This window comes from Maniola jurtina, chromosome 16 (assembly GCF_905333055.1).
Source record: "Maniola jurtina chromosome 16, ilManJurt1.1, whole genome shotgun sequence".
In the NCBI taxonomy this organism is placed as follows: domain Eukaryota; kingdom Metazoa; phylum Arthropoda; class Insecta; order Lepidoptera; family Nymphalidae; genus Maniola; species Maniola jurtina.
In genome coordinates this window covers 7,586,201-7,613,613 of record NC_060044.1, presented here as the reverse complement: position 1 = coordinate 7,613,613, position 27,413 = coordinate 7,586,201, and the positions used below count along the sequence as shown (strand labels likewise).

The window sequence follows — 27,413 nt, the reverse complement described above, 5'->3', positions numbered from 1 at the left end:
GAAAATTTCATTTTAAACGTGATTTAATATGTTATTAATATTCCATTGTAGACGTGCTATTATTGAAAAGATAAACTTTTAGAATGATTCTTTGTGTGGTGGGAGGCTTCGGCCGTGGCTAGTTACCACCCTACCGGCAAAGCTGTGCCGCCAAGCGATTTAGCGTTCCGATACGATAACGTATAGGAACGAAAGGGGTATGGTTTTAATAAAAACTGCCATTCCCCTTCCTAGTTAGCCCGCTTCCATCTTAGACTGCATCAACCACCAGGTGACAAGGGCTAACTTGTATCTGAATAAAATAAAACACAAATTAATTAAAATTGGAGTCTATTTTATTTTTAAGGTTAACATAACTCCCTGCATTCATATTATCATACCTTAACTAATGCGTAACGTGAAAATAAGGTCCCCTAAGATCATTTACAATCAATAAATAATACACACTATTGACCCTAACTTATCTTTTATTTCTCAGATCTCATCCATTAATGGACAGCGCAGTTTCTCATGAACACGAGAAGCCTATCTACTATAAGAGGGATCTGTTCTTTACCCGCCTGGTCGTGGACCGAGTCAAAGTGGATATGATGGGCCACCAGCTTGACTACACGGTTTACTACGCTGGCACCAGTGAGTACTATATATTTTAATATTATTATTAGTAGAGCAAGGATAGGAACTGGTGGTAGTCCCAGATGTAGCATGAAACACTACCTGTCCTACATGACTTTTACATGTATAATAAATACACTTACGACACCCAACAAAATATATTATTGCAACATTTTTTTTTAATCTTTATTTTAATATGTTTACTACACGTAGGTAGAGATATTAATTTTTATCTGTGATTGAGCTGTTGATTTCAGCCACGAAAAAATATTTTAACATCAAAGCTATCCATTAGACCACAATTCACAATCACATTTATAGAATCAAATACTAAAATAAACCTTTTTTTTTAAATTGAATATTAATCCAAAAGCGACAAAGAATTTAAATTATTTTTTCACGAAACGACCTCCAAAATATAAGCGTCAGCATAAAAATAAATTATTGACCCCGTTGTGAGGACAATCAGTGCGGCCGGAGCTAGGGTGACACCGAGAACAATCGCGGGAGGACATAAAATTTCATAAAGGCGCACGAATTAAAAAATGCCTGCGCACGGGGAAATTAAAAAGTAGCGGCGAAAGTGGCACAAAGGCCATAATTCGTCTCGTCCGTGACGGCTGGACATTTGGATTCCCGAATACCAACCCTGTCCCACCTCTCCGCCATGCATTCAGTACCGAAACAGGGGATTTAGCTCAAAACACGAAAAACCGATTATACATTCATTGTTTGTAGCCAAATAGCGTGTGCAACACCTACTCTTTAACACTTTTTGTCAACTCTCAATTTATTAACTTTTAAAAGCTTGCACTAAAGCTTTTAAGCTGTATGCCTGAACATTCCGTTTCGGTATTTTCCGGCACAACAAAGAGAGAATTTCTCTTTCGGCACTTTAAAAAGCGTGTCTGAAGTCTAGCCTATTACTTTGGTACTTGATCTGTAATAATATTGTGTTGGGTTAAACCGTCAAAGAAGGAATTACTTTCAGATAAAAAACTCAAGTGCTTCATATTTGTAAATGGTGTGTGATGTATACATGATAGGTATTTTAGATAAGGGTAAACTGTTAAAATAAATTAGATGAGTGATCGAGTACGTGCGCACTAATTTTCGAACAAACAATTTTCCGATGAGAGTGCACGTAATGCCAGCAAATAGAGCTGCGATTGCAGCGTATGTTTCGGTGTATAAAACCACATTTTCGTAGTCGTTTGGCGCAATGTACCGGCCGCAGGTCGACGTACACCGCAGAGACCTCACGTCACATTTTCGCCGCCATATAAATTCGAACCACCGGTCTAAACAACACCTCCGAGTGGTAATTTTCGCCTATGTTGTTGCAATTTTCACCAATTTTCCTCGAAAATCGCTCCCGAACGAACCGCCCTACCGTGAGACTACAGAATGGATTAAACTCACGTAGATATCTAACGAAGGGGGAGTTCGTTTACGGAACAACTTTTACGAAAGGAGAGCTACGTTTGAGTTGGCGTTTGAAATGCTCGTGTGGAATATTAAATTGTTTAAGCGTTACCTTTGACGTGCCCTCTCGTACTGTAGCCACGTACCGTAATAATTACTCCAACTTAATCTGCATAATGTAACTTTGTTTCCGTGCTCGATAGTCGAACTATAGACCTTTGGAAAGCGTTAACGCGTTGTGGCTGCGGTAACAACGCTTGATTACGAAACCCACTGAAACAAAGTAGGTCGAAACTCACAATGAAGAGTTTCGGTATTGTTTAAATGCAACAGCCACTTCCGCGTCCGAAACAGTAATTGTTAACTATAAATGGTTTCGGGCATTCACACCGCAGCAAAGGGGAAAAAGAATAAATCCCGACCGAAAATCCGAAATACACTCAGTTCACTATTATTTACATCCGAGCGCCGAATAAGTTGAGCAAAATCACAAAGAGCTCGAGGCGTCTCGTGAAAAAGGACAGTTTACTCTTTCAATAAAGAGTTTGCTTGCCGCAATATTACTTTGCTGCTTAGCCCATTTGGAGTGCTCACCGCGCTATAATATGCATTAAACTGCACCGGCATCGGCGCCTGCCGCTGCGAAGTTGTAGCGCGGCTCGAGGTGCTGCCAGACAATGAGAAATGAGCGTATGATGCCCCGCAATGCGGGCGCGTCTCGTTTCATTCCACTTGTTTTATCGCGCCTAAATCACTGTTTCCACACAACTTCGGAGCTCCACCGTCGACGCGGGCCTAATGAAAGTTTGACAGTGACTGTCATACGCACGAACCCCTGTTTGTCAATGCAAATGTACTGGGATATCAAAGACGTTAAGAGTATTTAGAAGTTAACAAAGTTAATTAAATTTCTCGAGTCGACGTCAACACCGGGGCTCTTTAGTATCAAGAGCGCCTTTGTAAACAAATGAACACAATATTTATGTTAACATATCGCAAGCAGACAGGTTTGAAATAACGTTCCAAACTTAATTATAACGCTCCAGATAAAAGAAAGGTTTCTGTAATATACGTTATATTTAAAGGGTTGGCGGCTAGTTTGGCAAAAACTGGTAAATCAAATAGAAGACCGCTCACCCTAAGCTAGCTTTGACGTCACATGTGGAATACGAGGCTATTAAATACGATTTAAAATTCACAGTCGGCTCAACGGTCGAGTCGCCACTCGCCGCTGCGGATATGATAGCAATTTGATAACATCATTATACACATTCAACGTCGCAAAACGTCCTATGATATCCCAGAAAATATACGATCTGTTCACATGTACGAAAAACTTTATTTACCTCTGCAAATATTAACAAAGAAGCACTTCCTTTAGGAAAAGTGATTTAACATTCAAATTTATGTATGATTGGGTCGGCAATTTGCAATCTATTTACCATATACGAGCTTGTAATATTTAGCGATACGGTACGGTATCGCTTTTATAAGTATCGGAAACCCATTTCGCTAAGTGCATCGAGTCCAAGTTTTGCTATAAACATGAGATGCGATTCCTACAAAATGATATGTGAAGGTGGTTAAATTATCGTATTCACTGACGCCATATATTCAAGCGAGCCTCTCCGTAATGGTAGGAATATTCTTCCCGGAGCATCTCGGAGTTTCTCTGACGAAGTATAGCCCCGGGGTTCATCGACTTGCATTGCCCACAGGACGAAAATGAACGATATTTATAGCCCAGTTGTGATACGATATACTGAAGAGAATTTCTGACGTAATTTATAGTTTGCTGCACTAGCCTCACGTAAGCTGTGCTCGATATAAAATGACCTACGTACTTTAAAGCATTTAATAGCGACAAAGTAAAGTTGCAACAGGCACAAACAGCTCACTTCATACAATTCTAATTCTAGTGGAAACCGTGACTTCGCCTGCGTGGATTTGGGTACCAAAATTATTTTTGCCTCTCACAGGAACTCTTTGATTTGCCGCTATAAAATCTAACAATATGCCACACCATAGATTTTTATGCAAAAAAATCACCCAAATCAGTTGACCCGCTGTGGCGTGATTAAAGGATAAACCAACAAACAAGTACAATTTGGCATTTATAATGTGGGTAGCGATACAATTTTGAAATGCGAATCCGCAAATCCGATTTAGCAGTTAGCGAGCGATTCAAAAAACGATTGCACATTCGCACAAACACAACCAATTAGCTATGCTTACAATTAGTATTCAAATCGCGTCCAGCGGGAATAAACATTGATTTTTATTCCCCCAAAACTGGAGGAGCGACCGTGGTGGCCGGGATCAGGAATACTAATGCGTTCACTTTTGAACGCTTATTCGCGCCCCGGTGAAGGCGCTCAACGTTTTTTGCATAAAACATCTCATCAAAGGATTGCTTAGGTCCCAGAGTATATTGAATATCAAAAGGTGTACGGGCGAAAAAGTTTTTGGGGTGGCGCGTTCGCGGCGCGCGGCGTCCCTAATGTTGGCCACCGAAAGCCGTCTTTAAAAATACACCTTTGGAACGTGTTCGGAATAACCGCCCGTTTATTATAAAATACAAAATAACAAGCAAGGCTTTCTACCTTTTTAAATATTTATTGGATTTAACAGCATACGCTGGACTGAAAATATTTTAACACAGTTTTTTACCCAGTGGGTAGATTCTTTCAGAACATTTTGAATAGTGGTAAAATACATTAAGTTATTACAACGCATTTTTGTATTCACCTATACTGTCTAAACTGCCATTTATCGATTAGCCGGATTGCTTTGTGGCCTTCAATAGAGAACACAATCAAAAAGACCAAAACATCAATAGTTACGGTGGAAACTTTGAGCTCCATAAACAAAATTACAGATATTGATCGTACCGTAAATAGAAGGGTTGTAAATACCTACCTTCTTGCAGCATGATTCACATCAACATTTACTTAATATCCTACAAAAAGAACTAAGTGTCGGATAAAACTATTGCGTCGTTAGTTAAAAGTATCATATTATACTAGATACCAATTCCTTCTATCACTCCTTTATTAACCCCCTCTATTAACCCTCCTATATTAACCCTCTATTCGGTAGTCATTTATTAACCCCCGACCCAAAAAGAGGGGTGTTATAAGTTTGACGTGTGTATCTGTGTATCTGTCTGTGGCATCGTAGCTCCCAATCTAATGAACCGATTTTAATTTAGTTTTTTTTTTGTCCGAAAGGTGGCTTGATCGAGTGTTCTTAGCTATATTATTACTATCCGTATCACCTTAATAAACTTTAACCTTTGAATATGTACTACGTGCAAATTGCAAAAGCAAGTTCTCGCAATCCAATTCCTACTTCTAATTCAATATTTTGTTTCAAGTTTGGATACTTTGATTTAACCTTCAGTTTCTATAAACTACCTCCTCGATAACCCCAGTAAATAGTATGAAATCGGTCAAAGGGCTCACTCGATCACATAAAATTTCTAACGACAAATCTCATAAAAGTCGGAGAGCTCGTAGGCAAACGTTAGAAGCCACGCTCCTCGATTTACGGCGCCTATAAAATACATATTGCGATTTGTGATAAAAGTCCGCACCAATTTGCTGATATCAGCAGAATTAATTTACTTTTATTGCTTGAAGGTTCTCTATCTACTACTGTCAAATTGTAACATTTTGTCCGTTTATTTGTACTTATTCCAGTACTAATACTACCAGTATTACCAGTTGACCACTGGATGGATTTGGATGTTTTCAGCTTGAAAGTATTTATTTACTTATACGAGTAAATACTTCAATGATTCAGTGAACCAAAGAGAAACTTGTCTTCTCAGCACAAGAAGATGCAATCTATGCTAGTCTTACACCATTTCACGTCGATCGGCTTTTAGAAGAACTTGAAAGTGTTTCATGATCATCATTATCACTAGCGACACGCACTTTTTGAAAACAGTGATCTTCAATTACTTAGGAATTTTGGACTAGAAATCCCCGAACGCTGCCCAGCCGGTTGGATTCGGCGGCTAGCCTTTTTCTTGAAATTGGACCTACCTAAGCTGGATTGTGTAGCCCAGGAAGACATATTTGTCAACAATTTTGAGTGCAGAGCTCTCAATAACTACTGGGTGCGGCGTAAAATGAGAATTAGACATAATTTTCGTCTTACTCATGCTCATGTTTTATAAAACTCTGCTAAGGTCATTAAGCATAAAGTCTCTGCAATAACGATTATGTCGTCGACAAATCGAAGGTGGTTGATGCCGTAGACGTTAATGCCAAGTCCGTTCCAATCCAGAAGCTTAAAGCCGTCTTCCAAAACAGTTATAAAGAACTTAAATAAACACTACTTTGTTAGCGATGATGGCTAGTGGTTAAGGCGGCCGGTGGCCTAATAGCTACAGAGTTTTCAATAATACCTACCAGTTAATGTTTTAAAACCAGATTAATTAAATTAAAATAGGTCGTAAATATATAGAGCATTAAAGATTCTGTAATAAAAAGTAAAATTTAATTAGCAAAAATACCTTCATGAAGTAATTAAGTGCTTGCCTATAAATAAGCCTGTTTGTATATTCTAATGAGATTCATCTCTCAAAGTCTATTACAAAGGCTTTGTAATAGACTTAATTAAAATTACTATACTAAGAATAAAAAATATAGGTAAACAAAGCGTAAGATCACACTCAAAACAAGGCAAAAAGTATAAATACACAAGTTATCTGTCGTAAAGTAAATGTTATGTTGATTAGATAAATAATGAGAAATAATAATTTTATGGTTGCTGGAAAAATAATAATAGCTAAACATATTTAGGTAAAGATTTCCACCTTCATCTTATAATATCTACATGTTATTTTGTTACACACATTCGTGTTATTTCACGTCAAACGATAAAAATATTCTAAAAGGCCTTCAATGAAACGTGAAAAAAATCTGAAGGTAAAAACGTCACGGTGCGAAGGTAGATTTTAAGGAAAACCCATCCAATTGGCGAGCGAAAATCTATAGGTTAAGCCGGGACTTTTTATGAAAACCAATAAAGATGTTAGAGCTACTTTGTGTTTGGGAATTTATACCACTTGGAGGAATAAAACTTATATTGTTCGGGGATTGCAAAAAAGTTTTCACTTAAGGTCTGTCGAAGCGAATCTTTATTGAATTGCGGGATTATTTCTTTGAACCTTTATTGAAGGCTCCGTGATTATTTGAAAGGAAAATATGAAAACATAATTACGACCTGCGCTAACCCTTACCTACGTTCGATACTGCTTTAATTTGATTGAAAGGTATTTTATTGCATCGAATAAATAAGAAATGGAAGTAACGGAAATCTATCGCCTTTTTATTGTTATATCAATAGTGACCAGTTGAAATTTACTAGATACGAGATTTTCTGTACAAGAACTCTACTATCGTTAGATTGGTTTAACACCTTTTCGCGCCAATTCGTGTAATTTTAAGTAGGCACAGATTCAAACAATGAATTAATTGTCCTGTCTAGAAAATCGCAAACAAACACTTACCTCTTCTACTAATACTAGAACAATGGACCTGCGATTACCGACCTGTTTTTCAATCAATTAGATTTTCGCTATTTTGACGCTGATAGCAGCTGTGAGCGTCATTTTGTATGGCACTTCACGGCCCATCCGTATAACTTTGACGAAAGGTACAGAGATAGGCTGCAGGGATGGACATAGGCTACTTTTGTCCCTGAAAATTAAAGAATTCCCATGGGATTAAAAAAAAACCAAATACCACATAGACGAAGTCACGGCCATTATCTATTTGGTACAGAAACCGTTTACGTCCCGTATATGCATATTGGATATAGATAGGTATATTAACTCTTTGTCCCGGAATATCGAAGATTTCTAATTTTGAAATTTTCAAAAAACCGAAGTAAATCCACAGGGAAGAAGTCGCGGGCATCACTTAGTCTCTAATAAAATTTAACAGCACGTGTGTACCAGAACGGAGTATCGATCGTTTTGTTGGTATTCCTGCTTATTCTCGGATATTCCTTTGATGCCGCCCTAAAAGAGTTTACGGTCAGACGTGCCCGGTATTGCCTTATGTACCTAATTCGTTACTAAAGACCGGTATCCCGGGGGAAATCCCCGATCAACCAATGTGGGATTGTTTAATTATTTTGTTAGACTCGACTGTGATCGGAATTAATGGGTATAAGTAGGGGAATTTATAAGCCTAGCTAATAAAGCCAGTGGTTCCCAATATGTACCGTTCAGTTTTTATTAAAGTTAAAACTTATTTAACTGTGTTGGGTGATTTTGAGACAGGTAATAATATATAAAATCATATATAAAAACCAATGTTAAAATAATTAATTTGAAAATCAAAAAAAAACACTGTTATTTCATGGTTTTAAGTTTTCACTTCTGTCGGCGGTTCCCACTGACTGCCATTTTTTTTTTCTCTACCTCTACTATTCTCATCTACCTATACAAAGTTTTAAATATTCTTAAATAGTTTAAATAAAATTTGACGAATGAGATAAAACGACAAAGACTTCATGTGTACGAATGTATATGATGAATTAAAGCATATTCATATTTACTCTATATAGTAGGTATGATTAATAGAACGTTTTTGGACGACGATCTTACAGTCTTTCCATACCTAAATATTGAGTGAGTGGGCACAATTTCATGATTTACATGGCATTGGTCAAAAAAGGGTCATTCATACATAATATTATGGAACTTTGCGCAGGCATAAAGTTACTTGTAATGTTTCTGTATAAACCACACCTTACTAGTCTAGATATATTTGTGAAAACGGCATATCAATGATCTTTTATTGAAATTATCTAAATATGGTTTCCAAGAGTGCCCTCCGACTTTTATCTACAAATGAAATCCCAGGTATAAACGTTCTGGAGAAAATATTTTCTAAAGAATATTTCAATATTCTCTCAGATTATCTCATAAAAGTTTAGAGAGCGCTGCGTTAGACAGATTAGGTACATTCGTACAGTATCGATGTTAGAATCTAATTAATTTTCCTTGCGTGGAATAAACCGTGAGGAGAATATTAAATTATCGCATCGCTCTTTTACAAGAATAATCCTATTAGGACCTTAACGAATTAATTTAAAAATAGGTCCTCTGCAGTTATATCCCTATGGAAGCCTTGTATGAAATATTCATTCGTAATAGACGACTGTTTTCGTTTTAAATAATTGAATACTTTATACGAAATTAATTTAACTACAAGTCTCGAAGTCTCTCAATTAAGCATTTTAGTACCTTTGCAATTCGAAAAAAGGCATTCCGAACCAGTGGTAGATGCATTTGACGATTCAAAAGTACAATTGTAAAAGTTTAATTAATTGAATAAAAATATTTTCATTTATTTATTTATTTGGAACTCCAACGTCTATCAGTTTTTCGAACTATGTGCTCTATGTGCGAACTATTGTGTAGTACCCAGGAATAAATTTACTTTTTAATTACCTAAATTTGGTAAATTAAATTTACATAGTTTAGTCGTTTTATATATTTCTAGAGTTTGGATGAAAACTATAACACAAATCATTCGGTTTCTATAAACGTAGTATCTATTTTTCGACGTATTATAACCGTACTTTTATCGTTACTTCAAATCTTCGAACTTAAAATGCGTAACGAGATTGACGTAAACAGATTCACAGCACCTCCGCTCCCTTCCTCTCCCCTAACACCTCGTATTTACTAACAAATACACTGAATGCTTTCCCTTGTACCCTGTTATCGCATCAACTCGATCTTCTGTATAAGAAGCAAGCCGAATATTAGACATGTGTGAAACTTTCACAAGCGAAATATAACTTAGTGGGAGAAGTCTTTGTGTGTGAAATTCTTTAGAGATTTAGATATTTTCCTCGAATACTAAAATATCAATTCACGCGCTTTTGGCATTCAGAGGCCCCAATTTGACGTGACTTTCGTTAACATGGCGTTGAGCTTTGAGGTAAATCTGGCATTTGGTATGAAAGGGCAAACGGCGTGATTTAATATCTCCATACAAATTCGGCAGATTAAAGTACGTAACTCAGGTGTCATGTTTTTGAACTTACACGGTTCCTGTTCATACAATTAACGTAAAAGAATAACTTTAAACTAATTTTAGGTAACGCTACGTGAGCCTTGAAGTAGGTATATCTAGCATTTGGTATTGATGAGCAAATGTCGTGATTTGATGTCCCACAAAAATAATCCCTATACACATTAAAGTAACTAGGGTGTCACCGTTTTCAACTTACACTATTACTATTCGTACAGTAAAGTAAAAATCAACGTCAAATATTTATGATTTCTCTGACCTTTAAACGACTTTAATATTACACTAGTACTCATGCTTTTTGCATCAATTGGTGCCTTCGCATTAGACACATATTGAATGTGGATTAATATTTTTTTTTTGATATAACATGTGCATTGATATTTAATACGAAGTAATATATAAGTAAGTATATATGAGACATGTCCGCGCCACTCGCCACTTCTGTATAAGCCGCGCCTTAAGACTAACACATATGTACAACAAACAAACTGAATGCTTTCCCTTGTACTCTGTTATAGGATAAGCTCAATCTCCTATGTAATGTAGGTATTACGCGTGAATCATGAATGAAAGCCTCAGTATACGAAGCACTTAATAAACTAAAGACCAGTTACACGTTCTTGCTTTCCGAATTCTATTTCAATTCCAATTCTATTTCAGTATTGAGAGAAAAGTAGGTACATTATAAATAACATGTAACTATAAATTAGTAGTATAGTAGCCAGCTCACTACTGAGCACGGGTCTCTTCTCAGAATGAGAAGGGTTTGGTTACAGTCCACTAATCCAAGTACGGATTGGCAGACATCACACATCTTTGAGAATACTATGGGAAACTCGTAGGCATGCTGGTGTTTCCTCACGATATTTCCTTTGCGGTTAAAACAAGTAATATTTAAATGTTTAAAATGCAGAACTCTGAAAAATGAGAATCTCTGAAATCGAACCGCCGACCTTCTGGAGAGGAGGCTGACGTTTAAACCACTAGGTTGTCACTGCTTTTAGCTCATTAAGGTCACTTAAAACAGAACAACGTCTCATTAATTATAGCTCCACAGTGCAAGTGATTAGGGCAAAGCTATGATTAGATCTAAAACTAGCCGGCGAAGGCCAACCATGAAGGTATCGGGTAGGTAATTACTTTCTATAGCGCGTTTATTGTGCCCCAATTGGCCCTGAATATGTTTCTCATTATCCTTTATTATACCTTCGATGCTAATCACACCGCTTCAATTGCCCCTGAAATGACTCTAATTGAATCGGACGTGTTGTGACTTTGAACATGCAACGAAATACCTGCCTATATTGCATTGTTTATTGTAACCATATTGTAACCCTTAACTAATACCAAAATAATATAAAAAATACCCTTACCATACTTAGTACCCTCAATAAGTAAGTTTTACTTCATTATTCTACTTAGTATTATTTATAATCACTGCGTGCTACTGTTTGTTAATCCAAATAAATAAAATAAAATAAACATTTTATCTACAGAAAGTACATACATAGGTTCATAATTATCTCACCTTCCAAACAAATATAACATATTCTAACTTTGTTTGAGTCTGCAGTCTGCACCCATATCTTAGTCGAAATTCGAAGTCGAAGACTCGTATAAAGTGACTCTTTCTAATACACACTGTTAGAATGGAATGCCGTTCCGGCTTCTGTTTTCCTCGCTAATTATAATATTAGTTCTTCATAAGAAGAGTGAATAGGCATCTCCTAGGCAGGCGCGCTCCACGTCAGGCTACATCATCACCTACTATTTGGACACTAGTTTACGACAAACCACAGTAACTACCGGGAATCTATTTGTCCAGTATGCCCACGACCAATCCCGACAACGTGTGATTAAATATTCTCTCTATAAAGTGATTTGGTTGATGCAGACAGATTTGCCGATATGATCCCTAGATTTGATTATTCTAACAGCTTAGAAAATCATCAACGCAATGTGCTTGGAGTTAATAGCGCTAGGTTACAAGATAATTACATTTTATCAATTAAATTCACTTAGGAATTGAATTTTTAAGATAAAATACATACTAAAATCTATACTAATATTAGGTATTATAAACTAGCTAACGCCCACGATTTTGTCGGCGTGGATTTAAGTTATTAAGAATTATTTATTGCTATAGTATGCATCCAGGAAACGGACATACGATACTTTTTATTATTGAATTTTTTAGCTTCGGTGGTTCGGTATACGTTTTTAAACAACCTCGTAATATGAAAAATACCCATAACTCATACAAATCGTAACTATTAAATATTTAAAGGTCTGAAGCAGTTCTGTGTAGTTACCTTACCTCATACTCTATTCAAGTAACATAATTACAGGTGCTTGTTTACGTCAATCAACTGCTTCTTACCTCTTTCGAAGCAATATAACTGAGACTGTCGCTTGTTATGGGTAACTTGCGTATCTATTTATACCTATTGAACAGGGTGTTAGGAACAAATAAATTTTACTCAATATTTGCGTTACAAAATAACATAATTAAGACGGTAACATTATTTACACAAATTTAATCTGCGTGGAAAACTTAACCGCTTAATCCAGCATTTTGGTGAACGTATGGTGGTTTATGTTTTAGTCAAAATTTTTATCTATTCAAAACTACTTTTAACTGAAAAATTGTTCAAACTAGTTTTGATGAACGACGTCAGTTAAAAGAAGTTTTAACTGAAAATTACTGGTTTATTAACCAAAAGTTCGTAAGTTATTAAAAGTTCGTAGTTACTATTGTACTACGAACTTTTAACTAAAAAAATGACATTCAAAAGTGGTTTTAAATCTAAGTCCTCCAGCTCAGCGCAGTCTTACATATATTCTGTCCGACGTTTAAATGGGCTTCGCTTTAGTATTGTGTCAAATCTTTGAAAAGAGCAACTGCAGAGTTTCTTGCTGGTTCTTCTCGGTAGGAAAGGCATTCCGAACCAGTGGAAGATGCTCTTGACGATTCAAAAGTACCTACTTGTAAAAGTCTAATTGTATAAAATATTTTGAATTTTGAATTTTTTGAATTTAGTTTACGTGGAGGTCATTTTGGAATTTTTATTATTTGTTGTTATAGCGGCAATAGAAATACACAAAACTGTGAAAATTTCATTAGCTATATAATAGCGGAATAAAAATAGCTTATGTCCGTCTCGTCCAAATCTTTGAAAGGAATGGGTTGTGAAACGTACAGACAGACAGAAAAATAGACACTTTTGCATTTTTATGGTATTAGTAAGTATGGATTTTCTAAGCTAATTTAACTCTGAGTGCGTTCTCATTTTGGGATCAGAGAAAATCTTAAAAACCTCGGACGTAGTATTATGTATGTAGTAAGAATTAGACTAACTCTAAACTAAAACAATTAGTAAATTACCTAAATTAGATTTCAATTTGGACTCGCTAACACAATGCTAACAGCGCCACGCTAGAAACTTTGAGTAGCACTGGGATACTACGAATGAGTTTGGAAACTTCACATTAAATGTTATAATAACTATTTTCTAAACTTTCTAGTGCTGATCAAATGAAAATTTCAATTCTCTTCCTATTATGGTTCATGAGATACAGCCCGTTGACAGACGGACGGACAGCGGAGGCTTAGTAATAGGGTCCCATTGGGATCCTTCGGATACGGACCCTAAAAACTACTGATTGACATTGCAAAGTATAATTTAAACTGCTAGAGACTTGAGATTCTGCATGTATAAAAGAAATGAAATTAATTTGTATGTTTTTTTTGGAGCGTCCTAATACCTATTCCTTCATTAGGACAATAGTATTAGTAATACAATTACTAATTTATAGGACGACTATAACTTAACTAACAACAACAATGACGCTCTGCCATTCGATGTGAAGTACGACATACGGTGCCATAGGGTTGGCAAAAACAGATTTATTATTATTAAAGTGCGCAAAAACTATGAATTACGATGAAAACATATACTATCTAGAAAAAAGTAAATCCTCATTATGATTACTGCAGTAGTTTTCTTGCTTTTGTTATTATTTAGGAAATGAACACTCCGAACCGATCACACTAGTTAATCGATACCCGAAGGCATACTTTACCTTTAATAGGGCATATAAAAATTTATTTTAGTTTGAATTTAAATAACGTAGTGAGCACTTGCAAATACAATCATCATGCCAACCCATCGCCGGTGCACTACTAAGAACTGGTCCCCGCACAGAATGAGGGTAGCTTAGCCATAGTTCTCCACCTACATGTTGACCAAAGTGTAAATTGGCAGAGTTCAAACACTTTTGATATTATGAAGAATTCTCAGGCATGCAGATTTCCTCACGATATTTTTCCCTCACCATTAAAGCATTTCTTCACTGAAAAGTCAGAGATGCGTACCCTGATTTCCCCGAAATACAATATTAGTCTTGTATATGGGTATCTTTTTATTTTCTTTAGTTTAAAAACCCGTATTTTATAAATATTATTAAAGATAGTTAAGCAGTGCCAACCCTAAGTTGGCCACGTTCCACTATACTATTGTCCGTAACTCAGTTGGTAATTTCGGTACATATCTAATCCAATTAGCTATTATGATCCGCGCTCCGAATATTAATTTGATGGTTTTGTAAGGAGACTGCATCCGAACTAACCTTATGTTACAATGGAGCTCACACTTAATCCTGATCACGTCTTCAATTTGATCGGACTCCGTACAGTATTTACTGAGGTTATATTTTGCTGACCAGCTGAAATGACATATTAAACAAGTGTAATATTATAAGGTTGGATAAGTAGAAATATAAATTGCTCTACGTTTTGATAATGCGTACCTATAGCTACATTATTAGAGTCATTCGTCTTCTGTTAGAACTTAGATGTTAATGTACGTACAGTAAAAGAACCTTTGGTAATATTTAGTGGTTTCAAATAAAAATATATAAATGAAAAATATAGTTTTAGTCAAAGTTGCGAGTATAAGAAAACACCGCCATATAAGAAAGGAACAAAAATATAATTATACAAAACTAAGGGATGCCCGCGGCTTCGCCCGCGTGGATTTCGATTTCTTTAAATTCTGTAGGAACTCTTTGATTTTCCGGGATAAACAGTAGCCTATGTCCTTCCCCGGGATGTATCCCAAGTCCGTACCTAATTTCATTTAAATCGGTTTAGCGGTTGGGCCGTGAAAACGTAGCAGACAGACAGACAGACACACTTTCGCATATATAATATTAAGTATGGATAAGAAGAGTGTCATTACGTCTAAGCCCTAATGCATAGATAAATGATAGCTTGTCTGAGCCCTAGTGTACCTAATTTATCAAGAAAACAAACGGGACATGTGCGTTACGGTAGAATCTAACATTTATTAGATGAACAAGCAAACATCGTGATTTGACATTTCCATGCAAAGACCGTATGTTGTAATATTTTTCGTAAACTTGAAATCTTTCATTTAAAACCCTGATTAATTTTAGGTAAGCCTAGTTCCTTTTTTCAATACGCATACCTACTTTTAAAATAAATGCGTACCTATTTAATACGCAGATTTGCGGTCCAAACACAGGGTCCAAAGTTACAAAACTCATAAAGTTTGCGGTCGCGGTCCTTTATGGTATAAAACTGTTAAAAGCAAAAATAGTCTGGATCGCGATTGGTTTGTTGCATGCCCCGTTTAATAGCTAGCGGTTTGTTAAATGCTTCAATGACTGATTTTAAGTAATCGAAAACTCGGTTTATGGCGAAACTCGTACACGCTATTCACCACGCCCGTTTTGGCTGTCTGCTGTTTTTTTCTGTTATTTTATTGCAAGTGCTTTGAAACAAAGAAGGTCCTATAAAAAGAAATATGAAAATACCCACATGTTTTGGGGTAACTTGTCTACCGCAACCAGCTCTACTCCAAATGTACTAAGTTCTATCTTGAGTGATGCTGGCTAAATACTATATGTTTGATTTTTTCGTAGAGGTGGTTTCTATTGTTAGAGTTCTGAGAATTTCAGTAATAGAATAATTATTGCTAAAGTTATAATCAAATTAATTATTTCACTATTCAATCATCATTGCTTGATGATATCTCTGAGCCATCGGTTCCGGTTATTATCACGGGCATATCCACGAGTAATGACAATCTTTAAACCTAAGTCAAAGACAAAAGTATTTTATTGAAATTAAGTACCATTAAACACTGTCTGAACGTCGGAAACCATTATAATAAGAAAAGATAAAAATAAAGTAAAACAAAATTTTACAATTTTAAAATAAGTAACTATTTGTAAAAGTAATGATTAAATTATTAAATAGAAAATTGAAGTACCGAACTTAGGTATAAAAGCAAAAGTGTCATTAATTTTACTCTGTACATAGACCTGTACTGAAGGATCTGGAACCCACATTAATAGGTTACAATCCAAAAAAAACCCTAATTACATATCTGATTACTGTGAGGGGATCATGGTCCTAAGCATTGTGAAATACGATGCTGTGAGAATGAGATTATGTATTTACAGTTCTTTATGATTGTTACAGATGAAGGAAAAATTCATAAAATCGTACAGTGGACCCGGAACGGCGACAGCCAGTCAGCTTTACTTGACATCTTCGACGTAACTCCCAGCGAACCAATTCAGGTATGTGAGGAATAAATTGCATTTTAAACCCCGCTTTTCACGTATGAACGTGTTAAAAATTGGAGCTGAAATTTTAACATTGATGACGAAAATATTTTCAAGTGCTGCTCCGACAAACACTCGATATTTTGATTACATCGATTTTTAAAATGTAAAACTGGTCATAAGTTGTTAGTGTCAAATTGGTATTTTAGAAATATCATAATAATTTGTACTCGCGTTGTATTTGTTATAAAATTTTCTGAATATAAATAGCACGACTGACTCACTTGATAACTTAGTTAAAGTAAGCCCGACTAGTTTCGAACTCATCCGGGGTTCTTTTTCAAACCTATCGTGTATCGCGTCATTTATTTCACGCTACAGTTCAAACGCTAAAGTATTTTTGTCTGTTTAAAAGCACTAATCTCAAAAAGTACGGTCTACCTGATATACAATACAGTAGAGGTTTCTATGCTCACATACTAAAGGCAATCTTACGAAGTCGGCCAGGTACTTGTATATATACAAATTCATTTAAGTACCTTTTTTTGTTATTCGATTAATAAAAGTATGTCTAGACGTTATTTGTATTCCAGAGTTTCAAGAACTTAAAACTTTTACGAGTCTCAAGATAACTATAGCGTAAGTAGGTACTGCTCGGTTTATATTGCTTTTTGTTAACTTTTGTTTTTCTTTCAATACTTTGTCAAAGACCGAAATAAAAAGTCTGAATTACCAATAATATTTAATAACTAGATCTGGATGTTATTGAAAATACTTTGTTCACCGAATACGTAATCATAACTAAATAAACGTTTGTTCTTGATATTTTAACATACCTAGCCGATTAGCATTTAAACTGTAAAAATCAAAGCTATGCTAGTCGCAAGTTGTCGTTGTCATCGTCCACTGCTTGAACAAGGTATCTTTTAGAGACTTCCACCGCTGTTGTCCTGCTCTCGCCTGGATTACAGCGGCTCCCTGCGACACAGGTTATGTGGTCTGTCCACCTAGAAATGACCTGCCAATGCAACATTTCCAGTGCGATGTCGCCATTCTAGACCTTTGAGACTCCAATGTCTATCAGTTCTACGAGCTACGTCGGTTACTCTAATTCTTCTACGTGTCTATTCATTTCAGCGAGTATTATACGAGTAAATAGCCTAAATTGGTGGTTGTGCTAGCTGAATCTAGTAGCGGTAGACCTTAGATTCTTATTTGACATAAAATTGTAGATCGACAAAAGCGCTGCCGTATATAATACTAATCAATCGATCAGCCTGCTTGTGTCCACTGATGGGCAGGCCGTCCCAAGAGCGCACCATCATAGACGGTCCTCCGCCTCTCTCATCTATCCACTTCCCGCCATCTTCAGCGAGTATATTGCACTAAAATACTCTCTCTCGTACATTAGTAAAATATGCCCTTTTTTATCCAGGCGATGGCTCTATCACGGTTACATGGATCTCTCTACGCGGCATCCGATAGGCGAGTGCTACAGCTACGCCTGGCGTTGTGCGCCCGACGCTACGACGCATGTGTGAGATGCGCACGCGACCCATACTGTGGCTGGGACAGGGACGCTGGCGTTTGCAGGGAATATACACCAGGGTAAGCTATATTACTATCTTTGAACACACCATCTGCTTAGCGAGTGCTACGGCTACGCCTAGTCTAATGTGCTACGGCGCGTGTGTGAGATGCGCACGCGACCCATACTGTGGTTGCGACAGGGATATCGACGTTGGCACGGAATAAGTATACCTAAACTAGAGTAACTATTTCTTCTTTTTCAGACAACACTATATCATTTGTATATTGTGATTTTAATGCATTGAACTAATAATAGTGTTTTAATGTGGCGATAGCTACGATTGATCTTAGTGTACTGCTACGACTTAAATATAAGAATTGTGCTACGACAGTCTTTTGTTCTATTATTATTATACCCATTTCCGTCAATCAACCAACAATGTTATTTAGTTTTAATAACGTCCTGTCTAACCACTAAAAGGGTAGGCAGTACCGATCGAATGTGAATTCTCTATTAAAACTATATCTCCCATTATTTTAGAAACTTTTACGAACAACGATTTGGACTAAAAGGTAATTTTTGAAAACGCCTGAAACACTAAACTAAACTTCCATTAATATGCGCATAAAATAACGAGCTCCGATAGAGGCCATTCAATTCGCGCGACGCATTGATAGCGCGCTGAAATTCAATAACACGATACGTAACTATGAACTAATCGGACGGCAATATTAGGCAATAACTAATTTTCTATGATTCACCTTTTATTAGAGTAATAGTTCTCGATATGATGATTACTTAATATAAAATTATTCATGCCAAAAAACTAAAAAAACTAAATAATTTATTAAACCATACATAAAACTACTAAATTAAAGTTAATTCAAGTGGGTTAAATGCTCCCTGGAGAGTTAAAAGTTCAGTAATTATTTTCCTACATTTTTTTATCTAGGTGATTGTAAGTAATCATATTTTTACACAGAAAGAATAAAATGAATAAAAACTAGAATGTTATGATTACCTACTTTTGTCCTGTTTGGATACTGAACGGATTAAAAAAAGCATATATAATTTTAATTTCATACTTAGGCCATTTTCCCGTTTCACACTTTAACACATTTTATATTTTCACAGACTAATTCAAGATGTGGCGAACGAAACGGCAGATATCTGTGATTCCTCGATCTCCCGAAAGAGCGTATCAGCAACTTGGGGTCAAAGCTTGCATCTCGGCAGTTTTGTCAAAATGCCAGAAGTCCTCCAACCGAGAGCTGTGACGTGGTACCATTACTCCAGGGAAAAAGGCCGACATCCTATTGCTTTTAAGTAAGTTAACCAACGATCAAATTGATGAAATACGAGTATCTGTAAAGGTGAAGCGGCGTCTGTAAGTCATTTTTATTATCCACTATTTTTAGTGTTTCTATATATTATGCCTGACATCATTTGATATTTCCCAACATCATCATCTCCTCTCAGCATGAGAAGGATTTTGGTCATAGTCTACTACGCTGGCCAAGTGCGAATTGGTAGACTTCACATACCTTTGAGAACATTATGGAAAACTCTCAGGCATGCAGGTTTCCTCACGAATTTTTCCTTCACCGTTAAAACAAGTGATATTGTATTACTTAAAACGCACATAACTTACAAAAGGTAGAGGTGCGTGCCCGGGATTGAACCTCCGTCTCCAATTAGGAGGCGGACGTCTTAACCACTAGGCTATGACAGCTAAAGAAACCGCTCAGATCTATTTCGCCTCGCCTGTATAAATAAACAATAAGTAGTAGAATGCCCAAAGGTGTTGCTGCCAGACGATAGTAAGCAATGTTAAGAAAACAATAATAAAATCCCAATAGATGGTACAGTTCCATTACGGAAAATTTTCCAGACAGTACTAACAATAAAAAACCATCCAGAAGACAAAATGAAAGGGTAACAAGAACAATTACACCACACACCCACACACGTATAAACTGAATACGCATGTAACAACATTAATTAAAGTGTTTCCAAATCTACCATTATCTCACTTCCGAGTTCCGCCAGCACAATTAAAATGCAAAGGGAAACTCGAGTTTCAATTCATCGAGTGCTATCCTTTACATTACTTTTAAACGAGGGTTTATTTCGCTAGCCGTACTGTAATTATTTCTTAAAATACGGTTAATAGGACGGAATATCAAATTTAGTAAGGTTAAAGGGTTGAAGGCCATTTTGTATGAATTTAATTTGTGAATATTGTTCCTCACGCACTTGTGCATGAATAACATTTTTTTTTGTAAATAATAAAATATAATTTTTCCCCTTCTTGCGTATCGTTATCCTTAATAACTGGAGTTCTTTCCTGTTCATTATTTTCCTCTCAAGCCTGCCTATCTTATGCAAAAGGGATTGTATTGTTTTTAGGATTAATGTAGGAACTTTTCTAAATCCTCGTGTGATTTTCTCGGTATTCCCTCGTACAATTTTCTCGGTGAAGCTTGATAAGTCCTATTTTTTGCTGTTCCTTAGTATATATTATTAGGTTTCCAAATCTAATGTATCCCTTTGTTACAGTAAACCCGAGAAATACATAGAGACATCGGAGCACGGGTTGCTCATAATATCAGTTACAGAGGCGGACGCGGGGCGATACGACTGCTGGCTCGGAGGCTCTTTACTCTGCTCTTATAACATCACCGTAGATATACACAGGTAAGTCACATTCTTTTTTCATAACAGTTTTAACCTTTAGAATATGTTGCCAATAATGATTTATTTCAATTCAAACTTGAGACTTATATCTAACGCAAAATACTACTTTTTGCCTGAATATTTATCCGACAACGCCGTCTTTAGGCGGTGTGAAACGATTTTAAGCTGTTTTATCGCACATCCTTCTTTCCTTCAAAGACTCAGGTGGACGGTTGAATCCAGTCAGATTTTTCAATATTTTCCATATCATTACTTCCATACACCACCGAGCTTGCTTGGCTTGGCGGCACGGCTTTACCGGTAGGGTGATAACTAGCTATGGCCGAAGCCTACCACCAGTCCCAGACTAGAGAAAATTTAGAAAAAACCACAGATTTTTGCCGACTTTTGTTGGACCGACTTACGTTTGATCGTTGACGTTGCGGGTCCGATCATTAGCACTCAGCAACCTACATAATAAGCTATAATGGTTAACCAATCAGTTCTTTAAAGTTTAAATCTATAAAAACTTCATAATATAAGAGTTTGTTTCTTGAATAAAACACGAAGCTCTATGCAATCTCGATACCTATTCGTTCTTTGTAAATGAATATACATCTACCTACACACAATTTTACAAAAGTAACAAAAACTAAGTACTCCTTCAGTACTTTTATCCTCTTGGGATAGCAAATATAACTTGGTTTTTAAAATGTTACTCAGTTTTGGGGTAGATATACCTATTCTATAGCAAATCAATTGATCAAGGTTCCTATCTTCGGGGAAATCATCTTGAATCTCGAGCGGAGCTTGACCACTTATTTCATTAGTTATATTAGATTGTATTGTCACCCAATTACTACTTGAGTTATAATGACACTATAACATAAAACGTTTTGATAACACTACTCTACGTAATCAAGATCAGTCAATCGGATTTTACCATATTTTTTTAGTTGCATATATGGACTGTAAACGATCTTTCTTCCTATCTTGGATGCCATGCTTCTTAGAACAAAACTTTGAACACTGTTTTCTGGGAACTGTCTTTTCTTACTTACTGATCTCTCGATTACCACGGCAAACTAGCTACCAAAATGTGTAATATTTTCTTAGCTTTTAATGGAAAGAAGGTTTTTATACTTCTGTAACTCGAGCACATTCGGCGCAATACATCTCTTTTGCAGCTTTTGCAATGCTTAGTCGATGAAATAGCTGCAAGAAAATGCTGTCTTACTGATTGTACCCAGACTGCTGCAATTTTTCGATGTTACCAATGTTCATAGTATTAATTGGTGTAAGTGCGTCGAATTATTCGCTAGCTTTTTGTAATCACAGAAATTAATTTAATTATGAATCTATTTAAGTTCTTCTACATAACGTAATGGTTAGTGACGCTGCAAGCCTAGTATGGGCGTCTGGTCTGGTCTCGATAGAAAGTGAATATATTTTTTGTTCGCAGATGTTCGCCACCAGAAAAAAGCAACGAATATCAGAAGATTTACTCAAACTGGTGTCACGAATTTGAGAAATACAAAACGGCTATGAAGACGTGGGAAAGAAAGCAAGAGGTAATTGCATAAATAATGCCTACCTTTTCATAGCATTCATGATATTATATGAAGATTACACCAATTAATTTGGGGTCGATTACAAGTTAGCGCCTGACTGCGGCGATCTTACTTAATAGTTAGTGACGATATATTCTAGGATGAAAAAGCACCAATCTGGAAGGGGTATGGCAGTTTTATTGAACCCTAAACGGTTTCTAATGGCATCGCAGCGTAGCAGGCTTAACTAACATTCGGTGGTAGATCTTTGCCTAATCTAATTAATCTCTACCCATAAATAAATGCAAAAGTGTGTTTGTTTGTTGTTTTATTGGTTCGTATTTCAAGCACGCCGCAACTCAGCAACGGATGGCGTGATTTTTTGCATGGATATAGACCTGGAGAGTGACATAGTTAGGCTACTTTTTATCTCGGTTTGTTTTTGGGAATTTATTTAGGCCGAGAAAACTTAAAGAGTTCCCACTGGATTTCAAAAACTTTAATCCACGCGGACGAAGTTGCGGGCATCAGCTAGTTGATTATGTTTATGGGAATCGAACCCGGGAGCACCTGCTTATAGTGCCACAGTATGCCACTGCGCAGATAGATCATCAATTAAGTAGGTACGTAGTTTATATAGCAATAAAATTTCTTTTACAGCAATGCGCAAGACAGAACGACTCGAATCAAAACACGCATCCGAACGAAATTGTGTGATAGCTTCTGAACATCGCCTATCTCATGTTCCAATCGGTCAACTACTACGCCGGAGCCATCCCTGTGCCGTACGTCTCGGCCGCTCTCAACTACTTCAACGTACTGTCGTGAGGATCGGACGAACCCCTCCAGTACCCATTGGCGACCATTAGACGACCAGTCTAGCATCAGTTATAACCCGTGCCGAGATTGACGCCGAAGATCAAAAGTGTTTCAATATTTTACTTCAATCTATCAATCCACACATTACACAATAAATCTGACCAAGATCACATATTGATTTGAAGCGAAATTGATCGCCTAACGGTCTTCTCGTCGAGTTTGCTCAACTTGACAATGTTGATGGATTTTAAAGACTATAACGTCAGCGAAAAATATATCAACACACCGAATAAAATCTATGAACGTTTTCGAGTTAAGCAAACTCGTACGCAGGGTATACAGATTCCATGAACGAACGTGAAGCTCAAGATATAGTGAATCTAGTGCCCCCCTCTAGCTTTTTTAAAAGACATAGTGACTAGTGACAACCCATTGTTCCACAACGCAGCGGGAACATGAGAAAGGTGATCGGACAAACAAAATTTTATGGACCTCGTTTATTAAAATTTAAGGAAGGATTCCTAGCGTTGTGCGTTGCTTTGTTGGAGATTGTGTGAATAAAAAGATTTTATCTTATAAAAACATAATGTAAGTACGCTTTGATCGTTAAATAAGTAGATTTGTTAGTGATCCGAGCGGAATTAATTTCGGTTATAAATGAAACGCAAGTATAATAGTGAATTTAAATTGCCTGTAAGCTATTTGTACGTGTACAGCGGGCAATATTTTGTAAGCCTTGGACATATACAACGCGTGATGTCAATGACAGTAACGTAACGTAAATTCAAAGGACATGTGTGAAAACGTTCGTATAAACTGAGAAGCATATGTAGAAACAATAATGTGCGTGCGTCGAAAGCGCTCCGCACTATGTGCTTCATATACAAGTACGACGCTACTACAAAATAATGTTTAAGTAGACAATGTTTAAACTTGTTGTTGTTACCTTTTCTTTAATACTGTAAAAGAGAAGCAGAAAAGGACTAAAATATCATCTTATATTAAGCACCGTTTTGTAGAAACACAGTAGTTTTTATGTTTCATGGTATGGTTTTTTGTTTTATGGTAGTGTTAGTACACACGTTCAGTGCGACATTCTGCCACACGTTGCTATCGTTACGCGTTGCATCTTTCCGGGCCTTAATAATTTATTGTACTTTCAATTAGTACTTTACTATTCCAAAAGCGGTTTGTATGTCATTTCATGTTGAACTCATTATTATTAATTTAATAGGTTTAGCAAATGAGTAAATATGAATTAGATTGCTTGTTAAATAACGTTTTAGACCCAACATTGGTCAACTGTAAAATATTACGACCTAATTTAATTTGACTGAATGTTCAATTTTAAATAGATGGCCAATGTCGTAATGAAATACGACATACAACGATGAAACAGTTTTCAACTGATATTTTGTTTTACCTCAGTTGAAAAAAAGCTTCGACATTAAACTAATTGTATTTTGTGTTGTGTAAGAATACTAAAATACCCAATCTTGTAGCAATGAACTGAAAGGTTTTCCTGTTTTAACAAAATAATTATTGTACAGCTATATTGTATCTTAATCTTGAATTGTAATTAAGTTTGTTAGTAACAAAATGATCAAAATACCCTTTAGCTCAACTAATGGGTGAAATACGTACCGCCGCTGGCCGCTTCGCCGTAATTTCAAATCTCCGAGGGTTGTGGGAAGGTTCGCCTCATTATTTTTCCCCTATTCGTGTAAATAGTTACTTAATTCTGTTCTCTACTAATGTAAGTACGTATAGAATGCACGTCCCTAAACGTAAAGAATATAATTTAAGCCTGTGATATATAAGAAACTCGTTTAGGACATAATTTTAAGTGTTTATTCACTAACTAGTATGGATAAATTATAATTTTTAAAAGCCGAAAATTTTTATCAGAAGGTATAATAAGATTTTTAAACATAAAGTAAGTTTCTACTAAAATGAAATCACTTCGATATATCTTTTTAAAATAATAGATAAATCACAGATGTAGTTCTAGTTATGGATAGACATCACATTCCTTTGCCACTGCCACATAATAAGATATAGTGATTAAGTAATAAATACTTAGTTGATCATCCGATTTAAGTGTTTTTCCTTTATATACAATAAACTTTTATTTCAAAATATCATATTTAATAAAATGGGCATGTTTCTGCATTGAAATCAGAAAAAGTGCAACTTTAACAAATTAATTATTTTTGATTAATTATTATTCTTGACCATGCCGGTTATTCCCGGTAAATGTGACATTAAAAAGCAAGTCACAAGTTTTTGCGAATATTTTATAAAATATGCCGAAAATTAGTCGGACGATATTAGCAGACATTTGTTAATAATATGGGTATCATTGCTAGTTCAATATGAAGATAACAAACATAAAATCCACAAGAAAGCTAAACATGCTTATCAGACTCTTTGTACGGTAGAACCGTAAACCTTGATGTAAATCAGCAATAATTTTTACTAAAAGTTTCAGCAAAGCTTGCTCATGTGAGTAAAATGTATGCTTAGACATACGGAATAAAGGCCTATCACGCTTGGCGAGTCATTGTATCCCGCTTACGAAATTCCCTATGTCCTTGTGTACATGTTTACTGTTAGAATACTTACTCATAATATTTGTATTGAATATATAAAATACTACATAGTATAAAGTAGCCAGTGTTTAGGAAATACTCTGCATATTTTTGTACAAAAAAATTTAATCTAAATGTGGTTAGATAAATTAGTATGTAAGTTACCCTCACGTATCATACTCACTGGTACCTATTTGAGATTATATTTTGTTATATTTACACTCTTGTTCTTCACACTATTAAAAATATTGCCTTTTTGGCACAGCGATATAATCTGTTTCGCTGCTAAAGTTCCGATTCGATATCCATATTCCAATTGTATGAATTCAAGAAAGGAATCTTCTTAATGTTTCTTAAATATTCGTTTTCAAGGATGACTATACAATATTTAAAAATTTTAATATTCTGAAAAACAAAGTGAGCACAAAAGTGTAAATAAAACTTCTTGACTTCATATCATTTTTATCTACGTAAGAGCTTGTATAATATTATAAAATACTTACGTCATCAGTACTTCTGATTCTATGTATTTCTGAAAAAGATCTTAATATTATTAGGAACATAATTAGGTATTATATTTTCTAAAAATTTATCGACAGACGAACTATTTAGATTAATTTTTCAATAATTTCTTTGTATGTATTTAAAATGCCAATCCGCTGCATTGCAGTAAGCAATATGCCATACAAAAATGAATCGATTTATGATCAGCCGAATCAAAAGCTATAGTGTAAAATTGTGCACAAAAATATCAACTTTACTGACACCTGGACTCTATCAATTTACTACACTTTGTTTATGAAATGAAACGGCTGCTCGTAAATCATTTTGTACATTGAAAACAAAAGTTATCCTATCCAAAATCTCGAATTTTTCAATATGGCAATTTAAAACTTACCGTTTAGTACGTACCGTACCGTATAATATATAATTGAACTTAAAACGAGAAAGTTCACTAGTATCATCATAGGTCCCATAGGCCATAGAAGTTATCAAGATGAGGATTTTTACAAAGTAGGAAGGTACATGTTGTTTCACGTACTTAGAATTACAGCTGATGTAGATAATTCAGTAACTCAAAACTGCCAGTTTTTAGATTATAAGTACTTATTTTGTTTTCAATGTACTATTTGTGTGCAGCGTCGTGGTTATTTTACTATCATGTCTCGATTTTAGCGAAATGAAATCAAAACCGGCCATTTTATACTACTACTATGTAAAACGTATTCCTTTATAGATAAATCAAAAGGCTCAAGTAACGAAATAACTGTTCTGATATTCCGCCATACTAGTATAATTATAACGTTAGGTGCTTATATTTGTTTTCGCAGATAATATTCTTTCCTCATATCATGATGTACATACATAAATCGAAATAGTATATAAAATAGGAGTAAATATCTGAGCTTCGTCGTTTATTGATAAATTATGTGCTACTTAAGATATTGTACTTAAGTATTTTAGTAGTTATAAAAATTAAGGATGTCCAATCTCGGGCTGATCCTGCGCAATAATTATAGCTAAATACTTACTATTGTCTGTACTATTG

General features: G+C 35.7%; 1 protein-coding gene and 1 long non-coding RNA gene across 5 annotated transcripts in view; both read left to right on the top strand.

Annotated features, from left to right (window-relative positions):
• The window catches only part of LOC123873411 (semaphorin-2A), a 427,879-nt gene extending 402,486 nt beyond the window's left edge, over positions 1-25,393 (top strand). For all 4 annotated transcript variants that reach the window (XM_045918256.1, XM_045918254.1, XM_045918255.1 and 1 more), the window contains 7 exons: positions 479-633; positions 16,612-16,712; positions 18,133-18,305; positions 19,363-19,554; positions 20,788-20,925; positions 22,367-22,475; positions 23,115-25,393. In XM_045918256.1, coding sequence (XP_045774212.1) covers positions 479-633; positions 16,612-16,712; positions 18,133-18,305; positions 19,363-19,554; positions 20,788-20,925; positions 22,367-22,475; positions 23,115-23,171 — 925 coding nt within the window. In that variant the 3' untranslated portion in view covers positions 23,172-25,393. The remainder of the gene's footprint in view (positions 1-478; positions 634-16,611; positions 16,713-18,132; positions 18,306-19,362; positions 19,555-20,787; positions 20,926-22,366; positions 22,476-23,114) is intronic.
• LOC123873416 lies at positions 7,587-15,374 on the top strand. The gene is made up of 3 exons (XR_006797690.1): positions 7,587-7,658; positions 9,162-9,171; positions 15,364-15,374. It is a non-coding gene; the product is annotated as an uncharacterized LOC123873416 (long non-coding RNA).
• Positions 25,394-27,413: the final 2,020 nt, after the last annotated feature.